Raw genomic sequence first — 17,055 nt, forward strand, 5'->3', positions numbered from 1 at the left:
ACCACTCGCTTTTGTATATAAATTAGGGGTTTTGGGCTAACTGATATGCACAATTTTTGCATATATTTTTTTATATTCTATGCACTCATATTGATAGAGTTGAGGGACAACTTTAATTGCCATTGAAGAGTACTGAGATTTGGGATTTTTTGTTTAGATTTAACTTTTATATTATCTAAATCTCCCTTTTTTTCTACTTTTTCTTTTGTGTTTGGTTTTTTTAATTCATCTTCATAGTAGAGTAGCAGCCTTTTCCTTTTGACTCTGGAGTAGTAGTTGATACAATTGCTCAATGCTCATATACTAGAGTTCTTCTATGATATATACTATTGGTTCGTATTATTATTGAGATGATATTTGTCATTTAGATGAGTTTCCCATGTGTCTTCAAGGGACAGTGTTGCAGTGGTACAATGGTTTGAGTGCAACCACTCATGAGGATTAGAGTATTCTCTCAGACATTTTTAAACGCACATTTGGACATGTTAATGATTGTGATGATACCTTTTAACAATTGCATCGTGTTCGTCAAGGGTCATCTAAGTTAGTGATGCAATTTGGCATTTATTTCTGAAACCTCTTGTTTTGGGAGGAGCTAAATATGTCAGAGCAAATCAAGCTAAGAATGTTGAGGCCAACACTTTGTGAAGATTTTGTAAGACTTATGCATGCACTTGCTCTAGCCACCCTTGACAATGCCCTTTGGTTGGCACAACATTCTAAAATATTATTTCTTCCACTTCTCGCTACACGTCCTTCAGCTCTATTTCATGTGGGAGATGGTCTTATTCTAATAAAGGTTGATGCTGTAGTTGCATGAGTTCAAGGATAAAGGTGAGGATATGGTCGTGACCGTGATATTCATTGTTGAGCGTGTAATGAAGTTAGTCACACTTATTGGTATTGTTAGTGTTTTTTGGATTGGCGACCTCTATTTCCTAGGTGGAAACTTTGGCATCAATAATATTTTATTGATGTTGTTGTAGTGGAAGGTCTAAACATTGAGATGCATTTGGGAAATAAAAAGTTGCACAAGTAGTAAAGAGACTTATGCAAATAAGTTAATGACCCCTCCATCTTTCTGTGAGACATAAAATCCCTAGGCCCCAAAGTGGAGCTGGAAGGGTGCCACGTGGTAGTGGCCGAAGCGAAAGCCAAACGAGCGTAACACGTTTGGACTAAAAGCTCCGCCTTGAAAGGTCGAGAGCAAGAGTGGAATGTAAGCGACTAAATTTTCCATTCTACTTTAGTCACTTAACCACACCTCCGACCACTTGGAGGAGTCTCATTCACAACCTCCATCAGTCCAATTCAGGACTTGGGACTTGCTAGCCCCAAGAATGGCATCCATGCCACTCAACACTTGCACCTGGTCCAAGTGCTCCTTGTGTCCGGTCCCAAGACCGACACCCAAAGGTACCACTGACATCTCGGCCCGTTACACTAAGGCCATACCTATTCACCTTTGCTGCACTAGTGGTCCAATACCACTTGCATCACAATCCCGTCTCTCCAAGACTGGGCCATCTGTCCACGAGTGGTCATCCTAGATCCACTCCTTAGCATCCTTAGGATGCCCACAGACCTGGGGAATTGCCTTCCCCAAAGTCCCTTTGTCAGTTCCTACCAAGTCCCTTTCTGCCCTTGGCCGTGTTTGCCAACACTGCCACTGGATCGAGGCCCACAGGCCCGACCCCTAAGTCCCATGGTCCTCTGGGACTTCCTCACCACACGACTATGTCCTTGGTCACTACCCCAGAGGACTGCTCCTCTTCCTTTCCATAGTCTAGGCCTTTGGGACAACATTTCGGAACATCGTGGCCTTAGCGAGCCACCTGGGTACTCTCCCCGCCTTTCGCCTTTAGGTGCTCTAGCCATGGGCTTAGAGCGAGGTTCCGTTGAGCCACGCCTGGTATCCAAGTAGGTAGTGCCACCCACACTTTGACTGGGAGCATCGGCCAGTCGATCTCCCGGGGGAACTAGAGCCGGCTCTTGAACACTTCACCAAGCTACCCCGCTTGTCAGTCTGTATTCACTCTAGTCTTGGACTTCCCAGTGGTCAGTTCATCACCCAACACTGGGTCTGGCCTTCCTGGGCCAAACTGGCCTTTCCTGGCCAAACTGGCTCCACTGCAGTCCTCCCCCTTACTATACTTTTGGAGCTCACCAAACCCCCTAGGGTCTGGGAGACGAACGCTTTGGGCTTTCACCCTCTCAGACTCGAACTCGGACTCAGACTCGGACTCGGACTCGGACTCGGGCTCGGGCTTGGTCTCAGCCTTGGCCTCGGTCCCGGTCTCGGTCCCGGTCTCAGTCCCGGTCTCGGTCCCGGTCTCGGTCTTGGTCTCGGTCTCGGTCCCGGTCTCGGTCTCGACCTCGAACTCCATCTCGGGTCCTTCTCGGACTCCATCTCGGACTCCATCTCGGTCCATCTCGGACTCCATCTCGGACTCCGTCTCGGTCCATCTCGGACTCCATCTCGGGTCCATCTCGGACTCCGTCTCGGTCCACCTCAGACTCCATCTCGGACTCCATCTTGGGTCCATCTCGGACTCCATCTCGGACTCCACCTCGGGTCCATCTCGGACTCCGTCTCGGTCCACCTCGGACTCCATCTCGGACTCCATCTCGGGTCCATCTCGGACTCCATCTCGGTCCACCTCGGACTCCATCTCGGACTCCATATCAGACTCCACTTCGGGTCCATCTCGGACTCCGACTAGGGTCCATCTTGGACTCCATCTCGGACACTTCCACGTGTCATGTGTTGGTCCTTTTTGGGTCCCTTTTTGGAGCCTTACTTATTGCTTGCTTCGTGCTCGCTCCTTGAGCACTTTGTTGGGAGTTCCACTCCCGCTCTCGACCTTCCAAGTTAGAGCTTTTAGTCCAAACGTGTTACACTCGTTTGGGCTTTCGCTTCGGCCACTACCACGTGGCACCCTTTCCGGCTCCACTTTGGGGCCTAGGGATTTTGTGTCTCACATGGAACTCCCAACAAAGTGCTCAAGGAATGAGCATGAAACGAGCAATAAGTGAGGCTCTAAAAAGGGACCCAAAAGGACCAAAACATGACACGTGGAAGTGTCCGAGATGGAGTCTAAGATGGACCGAGACGGAGTCCGAGATGGAGTCCGAGACAGAGTCCGAGATGGAGTCCGAGATGGACCGAGACGGAGTCCGAGATGGACTGAGACGGAGTTCGAGATGGAGTCCGAGGTTAAGACTGAGACCGGGACCGAGACCGAGGCCGAGTCCGAGTCTGAGTCCGAGTCTGAGAGGGTGAAAGCCCAAAACATTCATCTCCCAGACCCTGGGGGGTTTTGTGAGCTCAAAAAGTATAGTAAGGGGGAGGACTACAGTGGAGCCAGTTTGGCCAGGAAAGGCTAGTTTGGCCCAGGAAGGTTGTACCCAGTGTTGGGTGATGAGCTGCCCACTGGGAAGTCCAAGACTAGAGTGAACACAGATCGACAAACAGGGTAGCTTGGTGAAGTGTTCAAGAGCCGACTCTAGTTCCCCTAGGAGATCGACTGGCCGATGCTCCCAGTCCAAGTGTGGGTGGCACTACTTACTTAGATACCAGGTGTGGCTCAACGGAACCTCGCTCTAAGCCCATGGCTAGAGCACGCAAAGGTAGAAGGTGGGGAGAGTACCCACGAGGCTCGCGTAAGGCCACAGTGTTCCGAAACGTTGCCCCAAAGTCCCAGATTGTGAAAAGGAAGAGGAGCCGTTCTATAGTGTAGAGACCAAGGATACGGTCATGTGAGAAGGAAGTCCCAAAGGACCGTGGGACTTAGTGGTCGGGCCTGTGGGCCTCGATCCAGTGGTAGTGTTGGCGAACACGGCCATGGGCAGAAAGGGACTTGGTGGGGACCGGAAAGGGGATATTGGGGAAGGCTATTCCCCATGTCCATAGGCATCCTAAAGATGCTAAAGAGTGGATCTAAGATGATTACTCATGGACGGATGGCCCAGTCTTTGAGAGACGGGACTGTGATGTAAGTGGTGTTAAGCCACCGATGTGACCAAGGTGAATAGGCATGGCCTTAGTGTAATGGGCTGATGTGTTGGTGGTACCTTAGGGTGTCAGTCATGGGATCAGACACGTGGAGCACTTGGACCAAGTGCAAAGGTTGAGTGGCAAGGATGCCATTCTCGGGGCTAGCAAGCCCAAGTCCAAAATAGGACTTATGGAGGTTGTGAGTGAGACTCCTCCAAGTGGTCGGAGGTGTGGTTAAGTGACTAAAGTAGATTGGAAAAATTAGTCGCTTACAACTTGGTATCGGAGCTGTTCCTTAGTCTGACTCTTATTAGTGCTCCAAGTATATCACCACTTGTATTGGAATTGGAAAGTCCTAGGTATGGACCTATCCTCGAGGAGTAGCATGTCGAGAGGACATGGCTCTCCACTCAAGTTCATGCATGAACTTGTGCACGATGTGGTGGATGGAAAAGGGCCAGTAAGAGAATGACTTTAGGATCTTGGGAATAGTATGAGGGTTTCCTCAGAGAGTTGAGGATGTGATCCAGATGAGCGTTTGACGCAACAAACGGGCTAATGTAGTTGTGGAAAACAACTATAGTTGGGATCACGGGAAAGATGCAAACTCCAAGACAATAATGGAGTTACAAAATTACCCTCATATAGTTGAGGCTGGTGCTTATGAATTTGAGACCGGAATTAATGACCGTGGAAGGTCAAATACGAAAGAGGACACAAGTCCTTGAAATGGTAGCCAGGGCTACCTCTAATAAATGCTGGAACAACCCAAGGAGTTGGGGGTGTACTTAGAGGATGAGTTGGTATTCTCATCACATGGACAAATGGTCCTAAGTGGCAAAAGGTTGCCCTAAGAGAACAAATCAAGTGTCGGAGTAACACTTGTAAAGATGGCCCTTGTGAGTAGGATTGGTCCCTGTGAGTAGGACTGGTCCTTGTGAGTAGGACTTGAATACAAGAATTTGTATTCCAGTGAGTTGGCATCTCAAAGGTGGGACCTCATGGGTCGTCAAATGACAAAGTCCAAAAAGCTAAAGGACTCAAATAGAGTCAAGGAATAATCTTGAAGGATTGATGAAAGCATTTGGACTGAGGTGTGTTGTACCTCACGAATGATGGGGGGGGATCATAGGATCCAAGGATGAGAACAGAGGGTATCTCATCGATGGCAGAATGTGCCCTGCTAAAGTCTTGGGAAATGTGTACCTAGAAAAAGCAACTTTGGTGCAGAGTTGTGTGCGAACACTATGGTGTAGTGCTAACGGATAGTTGGCATGAGAAATGATTGGGTTGGTCTTGGCAAAGACTTAGACACAAGTGCAAAGTGTCATAAAAGCAGACGCATGGAGCCGATAGTATGGAGACACCAAATGGGCTAATGTGTGATGCCTTGAGGTTATGTTGATGGGTTCATGAGAACCCCTTACCAAGAGAATCCCAATGGACATGGGAATGGCATAGCTTATGCTGGAAGGCATGTGGTTGGAGTGTGGTGACCTAGATAATGATGGAGGTGTGGAAGCACCAAGCAATGAGTTGTAGGACTTAACAACTATGAGGCAACTAAACATGAAGTGTAGGTAATTGGTTAAACGAGTAGAAGGTAACTACCCAAGACTTCTTAATGGCATAAAGAAGTTAAATATACCTTTATCGGGGATAAGTTGTTTATGTTGCGATATAGTAAGTCAATGTCATAAAAGGAAATGCTCATTGTCAAGGATGCTATCATTGGGACACCTAAACTCTCTAGAACCCCAAGAGGTGGTGTTTGGAGTCACAAGGGCATTAGATAAGGCCCAAGGGACTAAGTCCCTAGCGAATGATAGATAGGAAGTGTTATCCAAACGTCCAAGGTTTTAGAGACGGGAGAAATCCATCTACCCGATTTGGACAAAGCCAAAAATGGGATTTTGGCAAGACTAGTAATGGGCATATAAAGGCCCATAAGTAGCAATGTTAATCCCGGTGTGTGGTATTATAAGGTGAGCATGCCCAGATTGAGAAACCACTCCCTAACCTATTAGATAGGTTCATCCCTATGAATACTTGCTAAGGCATGGTAGAAGGTGCAAAGTTATCCTCCTAGTTTGGAGGAAAATAACCAAAGGAAACATATGAGGCCAAAAGGCAAGTAGTATTAGGATGGAACTGAACCATAGAAATCGAAGGGCATAACCAACGGTAGTTATGTAAGTTGGGAGTGGAGAATCAAAAGGGTGCTCAAGGATGTTACTACTAGCAACCACGATGCCATGGAGAGTCTAAAATGTGGAATTATCCATATTAGACCATATGGGGAGTAAGGAGCTTGTGAAGGAGAAGCCTTAGCAAGTTAAGGAACAGAGTTCCTTGAAGGTTCTCAAAGACAATTCTAGGTAGATAAGTACCTAGAAAGCCAAGTGTAAATGGTTCCTAGAGTGTGCAAAATCAGAGTGGCGCAGCAAAAGTGTGGTCTTGAAGCTGGCCATGAGGCGAGGCTATCAAGGTTGGGGAAGTAGTTCCCAAATGTTCAAAGAGAGAGCTTTGAATGAAAGTCAATGATTAAGGACTTTCACACTTATGCATGAACCATGTTACGGTGGCCAGATGACTTGGTAAGTGAGATTGGCAAATCAGGGGAACAAATCCCCTAGTTAAAGGTGTTAACTTCAAAAAGGGTGGCCCATGGGGCCGAGCATGGAGGAGTCCTTGCATGATCACAGACTTGTCAAGTGAAAGGACTTGGCAGTGTGGAGGAACTAGGTTCCTAAGCTGTGATCTATAACATGCTTTAAGTACATGATGGTGCACTGGCGTGGGGAGTCATGCCAAGCATCCTATGTGATGCCATCCGTAGATGCATATATGGAGGTTGGGTTTGAGTCCCGACCCTCTAGTGCTTGGGTTCGAGTCCCAAATTACTAGGGCGTGGTGATGGTTTGGAATATAAGGACACTCATTTTTCGGTGGTCATGGACTCTCAGTGAGGAGACTGGTTTGGGCACACCGCCAAACGAGGGATGCCTCGGAGTCGTGATGCATGGTTAGATTGCTTAATGTGGCTTGGCATATCTAACTTAAACACTTTGGTGCGAATGGCACCAAGGACGTGGTGAATGAGATGGGGACACCCAGTCTCAATTGCTATGGACCCTTAGCCGGAAAGGTTGGCTTGGGTGCACCATCAAGTGTGGGGGATGCCCCTGGGGTCATGGTCAACAACTTAAAGGTCTGGAAGACCTAATACCTATTGGCAAACCTGTTAAGGTGCCAAGGTTAGATCACTAGGTGGTCTTATGGCTAAAACAAGGACAAGGTCTTTGTGAGTTTAAGGGATAAAGTTCCTTCAAAAGTGTTGATTAGAACTATTGATGATGGTGTGGCTTGGTCAAGGTGACCAAGTGGGAAGAACACCCAAGGGAAATGAGCTATGTCAATGCGATGGCATAGTAAGTCCGAGGAAAGTAGTCTCTATAAGAGATCCAAGGGGGGGGGGTCTTAAACGTTGGGTCGTGGATAGAGCTCACAGCAGAAAATGTTAAACAGACGTACTAGGGGTGAACACCCTCTGGACTTGGCAAAGCAAAGTGTTGCTATGGAACCGAAAGGAAACCTAAAAAATGGAGGTAGCGATTCTATGTTGCTGGGTACAACAATCAAGGATAAGAGAAAAAGACTAGTGGTTAAGAAAAGAGCCATGGGAATCATAGGAAAGAATCCAAATGGCAAAGTTAGGCGAGAACACTAATGTATTAGGTGTTAACGGATTGTGGGAAAGGCAATGTTTCCCCAAGGATGGATTCCCAACCACTCCGATTTGGCAAAAGTGGATGCTCCAAAGGGGGGAGCGGTAAGCTAGCCAAATAATAGGGCCGTGGGCAACCCTAGCACAAATTATAATAACTGGAACTTAGTGCTAAAGGTGGCACAATATCAAAAAGAGGATGATGGTGCCCTCAAGTAAAGAACTTCCTAGGATGGGGAAGTGGAGTTGCACCATGTGCAACGTAGGGTGTCGGAGACACCTAGGAAATTGACTCTGAGAAGTCAAAATTAAAAGTTCCAAAGTGCAAAGGTTAGGTTGATGGAATTTGAGACAACTCGAGAATGAGTAGTGGAATTGTGTTAGATAGGGTGTCTCTAACAAGTTTAGCGAGAACTGAACTAATAAAAGGGAACAGACCACCCCAGATGGTCGAGTGAGTCTTTATGTAGCGCACCTTATCTCTCTCCCCTTAAGCCAACTGGAAAAGGGGCAATTGCTTGATGAGAGAGCCCTTAATGGCTATTTTATCCCCCAAGGTTCCAAGGATCCACGGTGACAGTATATCCAAATCTCATCCCATGATCACATACGCTACACTCACCCCCCCTTCAGAGATGTCCATGTCCTCATTGACTATTGACTAACAACCCCTACTGAGCCAAGGGGAACCAGCACCTCCATTTTCGCACTCAATCTACCAATCCTTCCATTGTGTAGATTAGTTATTCCATGTGAGGCAACTAGTCATCCACCCGTACCGCAATCCCATGGTGAATACCTTCGTCCGTGGATACTTCACACAAGAGGAAGGACGTACGCATGGATGCCCAATACATATGATTTCAAATTTAAGGGTAGGAATATACTTTGCTCAAGGGTATATTATACTTTTTTAAGTAGCCACTAATCAATGGGAATCGAACCCATGCCATTTGCTCTGATACCAACTGTAGTGCACTTTATCTCTCTCCCCTTAAGCCAACTGGAAAAGGGGCACTTGCTTGATGAGAGAGCCCTTAGTGGCTATTTTATCCCCCAAGGTTCCAAAGATCCACGGTGACAGTATATCCAAATCTCATCCCATGATCATATGCGCTACACTCTATGTTGAAGAGACTATGCTCCTTAGAGGATAAACAAGGCATGGTGAGCCTTTGGTGTCAAACCATAGACAAATATTAGTTGGGTGCCAAGGATAGAAATGGTAATACATGCGGGTGTTACTTTATAAAACTTTACCATTCAATGAGGACATCAAACTTCGTCTATGGGTGGTGGAGTTGTGAGACACAAAATCCCTAAGCCCCAAAGTGGAGCCAGAAGGGCGCCACGTAGTAGTGGCCGAAGCAAAAGCCAAACGAGTGTAACATGTTTGGACTAAAAGCTCTGCCTTGAAAGGTCGAGAGCGGGAGTGGAACTCCCAACAAAATGCTCGAGGAATGAGCATGAAACGAGCAATAAGCGAGGCTTTAAAAAGGGACCCAAAAGGACCAAAATATGACATGTGGAAGTGTCCGAGATGGAGTCTGAGATGGACCGAGATGGAGTCTGAGATGGAGTCCAAGACATAGTTACGAACACGAACACGGAACATGAACACGAGCCTCAGATTTCAGGAACCCGAACACGGAACACAATCACGGCCCACGATGGCTCACGAATATTCTACTGAATATTCTAAGAATATGTTATTTAAAAATTATATTCTATTTCTTATTATATTATTATAGGAATATGCTATATTTTATTATATTATTCTTAATATTTTTATTTGCACATAAACTACTTCACACTTTTAAACTACTCAAATATCCTGCATCTCATCGTCATCTTCAACCTCATGATCTTCGACCTCACAATCTTCGACATCATCTCCATCTTCCTCTTCCTGTCCTGACTCAAGCTCGTCTTCAGGATGAGGAACTGTCTCCAGGACTTTGTAGCTTACAAACTTGTCGTAATCACGATCATTTTTGCAGGTTAACAACCTGGTGTTGCAAGCCACAAAAACCAGATCCGCTGTTCTGTCCATGGTAAGTCTGTTCCTCTTTTTTGAAGAAACATGCTCGAAAGTACTGAACAATCTCTCCACCGAGGACGACGAGCATGCCTGACTTAGAACTCGAATGGCCAACTTCTAAAGAGCTGGAGTTTCATAACCATAGTCCTCCCACCAACGTACAGCTCCCCTCTTAGTGCGATCAGCCTTAGCATCATATGAGTTGAAAATGCCTCCTATCCTCCAGTAAGTTAAAAGCTCATCACATATCACATCCCTCTCACTGGATGTAAACATGGCCAGCAGATAAGCATTCCAGTCCTTCATGACCTCTCTGTTAGCATGCTTTTCATACTCCTGAAACTCGGGGTCCAACATGTACGCCACCGAGTGCATGAGCGAGTGATACTCATGCCACCTATTAGACATGATCTGATGAAGTTCCCTGTACCTGCCATAATCCGACTGTCCTTCCTCTAAACTTGCATCCAACCTGTTCATGCACTCATATATCTTTCCAATCGCAGGTATATCACCGTCCACAACACGAAGAAGCAGCATAACATCCTTGGACACCTCTAGCATGTCCTTAACCTGTTGCCAGAAACTGTCATCAAAAACCGTTGCATAACTGTCCCTTCCTGCTCTCGACTTCGACTCAGGCCTTGCTCTGTACGCAGGGCATACGAACATCTATTGTAAAGCTTCTCGGAGCTCCACCAGCCTCTCCATCATAATGAAGTTGTAGCTGAACCTGGTATCACAATAACGCAGCAATCACTTGTGAGTAAACTCCGCCAGCAGTGCCACTATATGAGAGTGGTTTCTAACGAAGATCACCAAAGACTTTCCACGCTCCAGAAGTGTTGCCATCCATGGAAGTACACCGAAGTCTTTCAAGGCATTGTTCAAGCAATGGGCAAAACATGCTGCCCATTGAATTTTCGGGTACCTCTGTTGCAAAAGTGCTGCTGCTGCTCTGTTTGCATTTTCCCCATCGGTCACAACCATGACAACGTTCTCTACACCTACAATGTTAATGCCTTCTTCCCAGCAGCGCAGAGTATTTTCAGCTGTTTTTCCTGTTAAGGAAATGTCGATAGCCTTCAAAAAAGCTCCTCGTCCTTGACTATATGCCACAAGCCCCATGATATGCCGATTCCTCCTATCTGCCCACCCGTCTGCGCATATGGTTGCACCCCTCTGCTCCCACTGCTTCCTCAAGGACGCCATCTCAATATCAATGAATCGTTTCTCTTTCACCAAAAGCTCATCCCGGAGATCATCATATTTTGGTGGTGCATAAGGCATACCATGCCTGGCAACTTCCTGTATCATGTTGAGGAAGTAAGGTGACTGAGCCTTGACAAATGGAATGTGTTCATTCCAAAAAAATCTTCCGATAGCCACATCAACTCGGTTCTTCCGCTCAGGATCCATCGAATCAATAATATGGACTTGACTCTATTTGCTAAAAAACAGGGAACTGCAGCCACTTCCACTTGACTGGGATGATACCACCGGTGGAAATCCTTGGACATTGCCATCCATTCTCATAGAAGCACCACCAGATTCATTCGGCCGTTTCTTCCCCCTTGCCCCTTTCTCGGAATCAATAACCTTTTGCATATTGAGCAGATCTGCTTTCTTGTTACCTGGGATGAGAGGACAACTCACAATATCCTTGCTGCCTGGGCCTTCTCCTAACAGATGAGCTCGCACACGATCAACACCACTCAGTTTGTTCACCATTGGGCAGTATTTGCATGACCATAATTTGTGGCCATGCCCCCTGCTCTCAAGAACACTTACCTCATCCCACCATCGCGAAGAAGGATGCTTTTGCAGTATGCTGGATTGCTGCGCCATGCTTGTTTGCCTTGGATTGCTGCTGCTGTGCCCTGAAATGGTGTGCCCTGGCTGGATTGTCGTGTGATGCCGTGCGCCCTAAAACCAGAATATTCCGCGCGAGAATATTCTGAACAGTGGTCCGTGTTACTAACACGGACCACTGTTCACGAACACGGCCGTGGGAACACGACCCATGGCCGTGTTCGTGAAACACGGTGAACACGGCTGGGATCCCAGCCGTGTTCGTAACACGGGTCCAAGATGGACCGAGATAGAGTCCGAGATGGAGTCCGAGATGAATCCGAGATGGAGTTTGAGATGGAGTCTGAGATGGAGTCCGAGATGGACCAAGACGGAGTCCAAGATGGAGTCCGAGATGGACCAAGACGGAGTCCAAGATGGAGTCCGAGATGGACTGAGATGGACTGAGACGGAGTCCGAGATGGAGTCCGAGATGGACCGAGATGGAGTTCGAGGTCAAGACCGAGACCAGGACCGAGACTGAGACTGAGACCGAGACCGAGACCGAGACCGAGACCGAGATCGGGACTGAGACCGAGACCGAGGCCAAGGCCGAGCCCAAGTCCAAGTCCAAGTTCGAGTCCAAGTCCAAGTCCGAGTCTGAGAGGGTGAAAGCCAAAAGCGTTCGTCTCCCAGACCCTGGGGGGTTTGGTGAGCTCCAAAAGTATAGTAAGGGGGAGGACTGCAGTGGAGCCAGTTTGGCCAGGAAAGGCCAGTTTGGCCCAGGAAGGCTGTACCTAGTGTTGGGTGATGAGTTGCCCATAGGGGGCTAGCAAGCCCAAGTCCAAAATAAGACTTATGGAGGTTGTGAGTGAGACTCCTCCAAGTGGTCGGAGGTGTGGTTAAGTGACTAAAGTAGATTGGAAAAATTAGTCGCTTACACTTTCTTTTAGAAGTATCATTAAGGAGTTCACTTGGCACCAGTTCATCCAGCATTTACTTTCTAAGCTTGTTTTTATAACAAGAAGTCTTCTATTATTCTCTTTATGTTCGTTGATACATATTCAAGTTTATCTTCTGTTGTTCGACCTATTACCATACGTTGCCATCTACATTTGCATCATGCAATAAAGTTATTTTTCATTTTTTATGGAAACAATCATACACACACATATGCATGGGATGAGGCAAACCTAATTGTGCATATGGGCAATCTCGAGCTTGAGTTGTAGATATTGTAGGTGGTGTCAAGTCAAGCTTTTGACCTCATCCTTGGTATGGATTAGTTGTAGTGCAATAATGCTAAGTGTAACTTTAAGGCTTCTCCTTTTTATCTTATACTTCTTTATATTTTTTATATTCTTCTCACTTTTGTACCTCTTTGTCTATTTCTACTTTTGTTTCCATCACTTTTGCCTCCCTATTACTTCCTCCTATGTTTCCATCTTATTCCTTTTTTCTATTTTCCGATCCCTCCAATAGTCTTTGTATTATAGCAGTTGACCAGGTCATGAAGGAGTATGTCGATCTTTTTGAATTTAACCTATCATCTAATGCCAAGATTGCCACAAGTCATCCTATTCCAACTGAGGATGCTTGTCCACTCAAGGTTCCGGTTTGTCATTGGTCACCTAAAGAGATCAAGATTTTATATACAAATGTCAAGGAGATGTTGGAAAAGAGTGTTATTTGAAAGTCACAAAATCCTTGGGCGTATGAATCTCATCTTGTGATGAAAGTAGTCGTTTCTGCATCGACTATCATCCATTAAATAAGATGATTGATTTTAAATATGTACCCTCTTCCTCACACTGTTGATCTCTTGGATCATATGGGGAGAAGTTGTTAATTCACCAAGTTAGATTTTGCTTTTGGGTATTGACAAATACCGATGGCTGAAAAAGATATTTCTAAGATTGCTTTTTGTACACCATTTGGTTTGTACAAGTTCTTGGTGATGCTATCTTATTTGAACTTGCTCTAACAAATGATGGATGAGGTTCTTTGTGATATGTTAGAGGTGATTGTTTACTTCATTGATGATGTATTGATCCACTCGAAGGGACGTAAAAGGAACACGTTTATGATATTTGTAAGGTGTTGGAATGGCTATAGAAAGTTGGTTTAAAACTAAAGTGGTCAAAATGTATATATGGGTCTAAGGACATGACTTATCTTAGGTACTTTATTTCTCGTGAGGGTTTGTAAGTTGATCATGACAAACTTGTGGCTATTTTAAAGTTCCTTACTCCAAAATGTGTGAATGATATGCAGTGCTTCTTATGCAAGATGCAGTATCTTAGTCATTTTGTTGATCATTTTTTTTATCACACTACACCGTTGCAAGTGTTACTGAAGTTGTCAATATCATCTTTCATTTGGTTTGCAGACTGTGAGCTGATGTTTGTGAATCTCAAAAAGGTATTGATGACTCCTTTGGTTTTGACGTGTCCTAACTACAATCAACTTTTCATTTTTCATATGGATGCTTCTAATATCGATTTTGGAGGTGTGTTAATGCAAGAGAGCCCAAGTGTGTTTAGTCAGCACCATCTTATTGCATATATCAACTATATATTACATCTAGCAAAAGTAAACTACTCTACAACAGAGAAGGAGTGTTTAACAGTAGTTTGGGGTTTTGAAAAACTTCATGCATATTTAAATGGTTATTGGATGTTACTAAAAGGTGATTATATTGCAATTATTTTATTATTGAAGCGGAAGAACTTGGTTGGCCATACTGTTTAGTGGGCTTTGAAGCTTCAGATATATGATTTTGTTATTATTTATTGCCTAAGGGGCTCTATAGTTGATGCTAATGCCCTTTCTCGAGCTCCTCTTCCTTTTTCATCTCTTTTCATGTTTTCAATGAGTCTATTGTTCTAACATCTGTAAATTTTTTACATAAGGATTCTATGCCGTTGGTAGTTGTTGTACTTGATGTACAGTGTCCACAAAGTGTAGAACAAGATTTACCTTCTTTTGTCAAAGTTCACGAGGCTAAAAAAATTGAGCTGTGGATTCGAAGGCTTCAAGATAGATTTGAGAATTTTGCATCACTAACTGATGACTTGCTATTTCAGCATTTACATTTCCAATATCGCCTTGAGGATGGTCTTCTTTATTTTATGGGGACAAATCCTGATGATCATTTATGGCTAGTGGTGCCTTCAATTTTTATTCTATGCTTTCTCCATGTTTACCATGATTCTCCTATTTTAGAGGGTATATGGGACATCATCATATGAACGAGAAGCTATGCAAATCTTTCTAGTAGCCGAAGATGCAACATGATATTATCCAATATGTGCATAGTTGCATTTAGTGCCAAACTTGTAATATTCCCCCTTATGCTGCAGAACGATAGTTGAAGTTAATTGCAATTTTCTGTTCATTTGAGTTGGCGGCATTTGATTTAATGGGACCATTTCCAAGATCGACTATTGGCAATGAGTATATTAACATTATTGCTTCTGATTATTTAATTCATTGGTTGGAAGTCGGTGCTCTTGCTAGGGTGCCTACAACTACTATTGAATACTTCCTCTTTAATCGAGTGGTATTTTAGCATTCTTGTCCGGAGTAAATTTTTTCAGATAATGCTCTTGCATTTATGGTTGAGGCATTTCACGCTTTGATGTCTTGGTTGGTGTAAGCTCTTGAATTTAGACTTCCCAAGAGGTTATCTGTAGCGCATGTGATCATGGGATGAAATTTGGATATACTATCACCATAGATCCTTGGAACCTTAGGGGATAAATAGGGATAAAATAGCCATTAAGGGCTCTCTCATTAAGCAATTGCCCCTTTTCCAGTTAGCTTAAGGGGAGAGAGATAGAGTGTGGTACATGTGGTATCGGAGCAAATGGCATGAGTTCAATTCCTATTGATTAGTGGCTACTTAAAAATATAATATACCCTTGAGCAAAGTATATTCCTACCCCTAAATTTGAAATCGTATGTATTGGGCATCCATGTGTACATCCTTCCTCTTATGTGGAGTATCACGGATGAAAGTATCCACTGTGGGACTACGGTACGGGTGGATGACTAATTGCCTCATATAGAATAACTGGCCTACACAATAGAAGGATTGGTGGATTCAATGCGAAAATGGAGGTGTTCGTTCCCTTTAGCTCAATAGGGGTTGTTAGTTAATAGTCAATAAGGACATTGACATTTTTGAAGGGGGGGTGAGTGTAGCGCATATGATCATGGGATAGTCAATGAGGACATTGACATTTCTAAAAGGGGGGTGAGTGTAGCACATGTGATCATGGGATGAGATTTGGATATACTATCACCATGGATCTTTGGAACCTTGGGGGATAAATGGGGATAAAATAATCACTAAGGGCTCTCTCATTAAACAATTGCCCTTTTTTTAGTTGGCTTAAGGGGAGAGAGATAAGGTATGTTAGATCACCTAGCCCAATACTATTCAAACCCAAGGACACTTAACCTTAAGCATCTCGAGACCTTTAACCGATTGAAAAAAGAGGTGCACTGTTATTTATGGGCCCTTTCTTTTTATATTTAAACCCCATGGATCATCTCTAAAGTCATTCTCTTTGGTTACTTATAATTAGGGATATGCCACACTTTCACAAGTTAGTCAGATAGTTTGGTGGAACAACTTATTCGGACTTTCAAAAGGATGATCACGAAATATGTGAACTTTCAGCATTCGAATTAAGATAGTTATTTGTCGTTTCTTGGTATGTGCACATCATAGGGATCCAGAGTTCTATTGGTGTTTCACCATATAAACTCTTATATGGTTATGATCTAATATTGCTAACAAAGTTGGGTTTACCTTCGTGATCGGTGTAAACTACCAATGCTAGGTCGTGGGATTAATATTTGACAAGCATTCTTCCACTTGACTAAATAAAGTCTGCCGAACACTTGGGCCATGTATAAGTGGGACAACAATAACACTCCCATCATTACTCATTTGTGGAGTATAAAATGGATGATTTGGTGTTAGTCTGTTTTCCCTATGGTACGGTATATGGTTTATCTAAAAAGCTCCTTACTTAATGGAAAAGACTATATCAAGTGTTATAGCAAGTTGGACCACAAATTTATGAAGTTTAGCATGACGTTCAATAGGCTTATCCTCCTAAAATTATGCATGTACAGCAGCTAAAATACTTCATATAAAAGGATTAAGAATAACACCTATAGATCCACTAATGCCTCCTCCTAATGTTCCTCCAGATCCTACCTATCCATAAGAGAACCTTGAAGTTTTCCATCATTCCGAAAGGAAGGGATGATGTGAGGTCCAAGTGTACAAGTATAATGTCGTATACCAATATTAGTATAGTGGGATTTTTGTAGTTGTTGGATTAGTTTCAATTTAATCCACTCGCTCATGTATATAAGTTAGAGTTTTTAGGCTAATTGATATACATATTTTCTGTATTTTATTACCATATTCCATGTACTCACAATTGTATTATTTTTTATGATTATTATATATAGTAAAAT

The 17,055-nt window shown here is 44.2% G+C and overlaps 1 protein-coding gene across 1 annotated transcript; it reads right to left on the reverse strand.

Annotated features, from left to right (window-relative positions):
• Window positions 1-9,549: 9,549 nt before the first annotated feature.
• Window positions 9,550-11,184, reverse strand: LOC112343757. Its single transcript, XM_024667767.1, has 3 exons — window positions 10,526-11,184; window positions 9,920-10,414; window positions 9,550-9,733 (listed from the first exon to the last, which is right to left on the reverse strand). Exons 1-3 carry the CDS (start codon window positions 11,182-11,184, stop codon window positions 9,550-9,552), a joined length of 1,338 nt encoding a protein of 445 aa, XP_024523535.1.
• Window positions 11,185-17,055: the final 5,871 nt, after the last annotated feature.

This window comes from Selaginella moellendorffii, unplaced genomic scaffold (genome assembly GCF_000143415.4).
Source record: "Selaginella moellendorffii unplaced genomic scaffold, v1.0 SELMOscaffold_3, whole genome shotgun sequence".
In the NCBI taxonomy this organism is placed as follows: domain Eukaryota; kingdom Viridiplantae; phylum Streptophyta; class Lycopodiopsida; order Selaginellales; family Selaginellaceae; genus Selaginella; species Selaginella moellendorffii.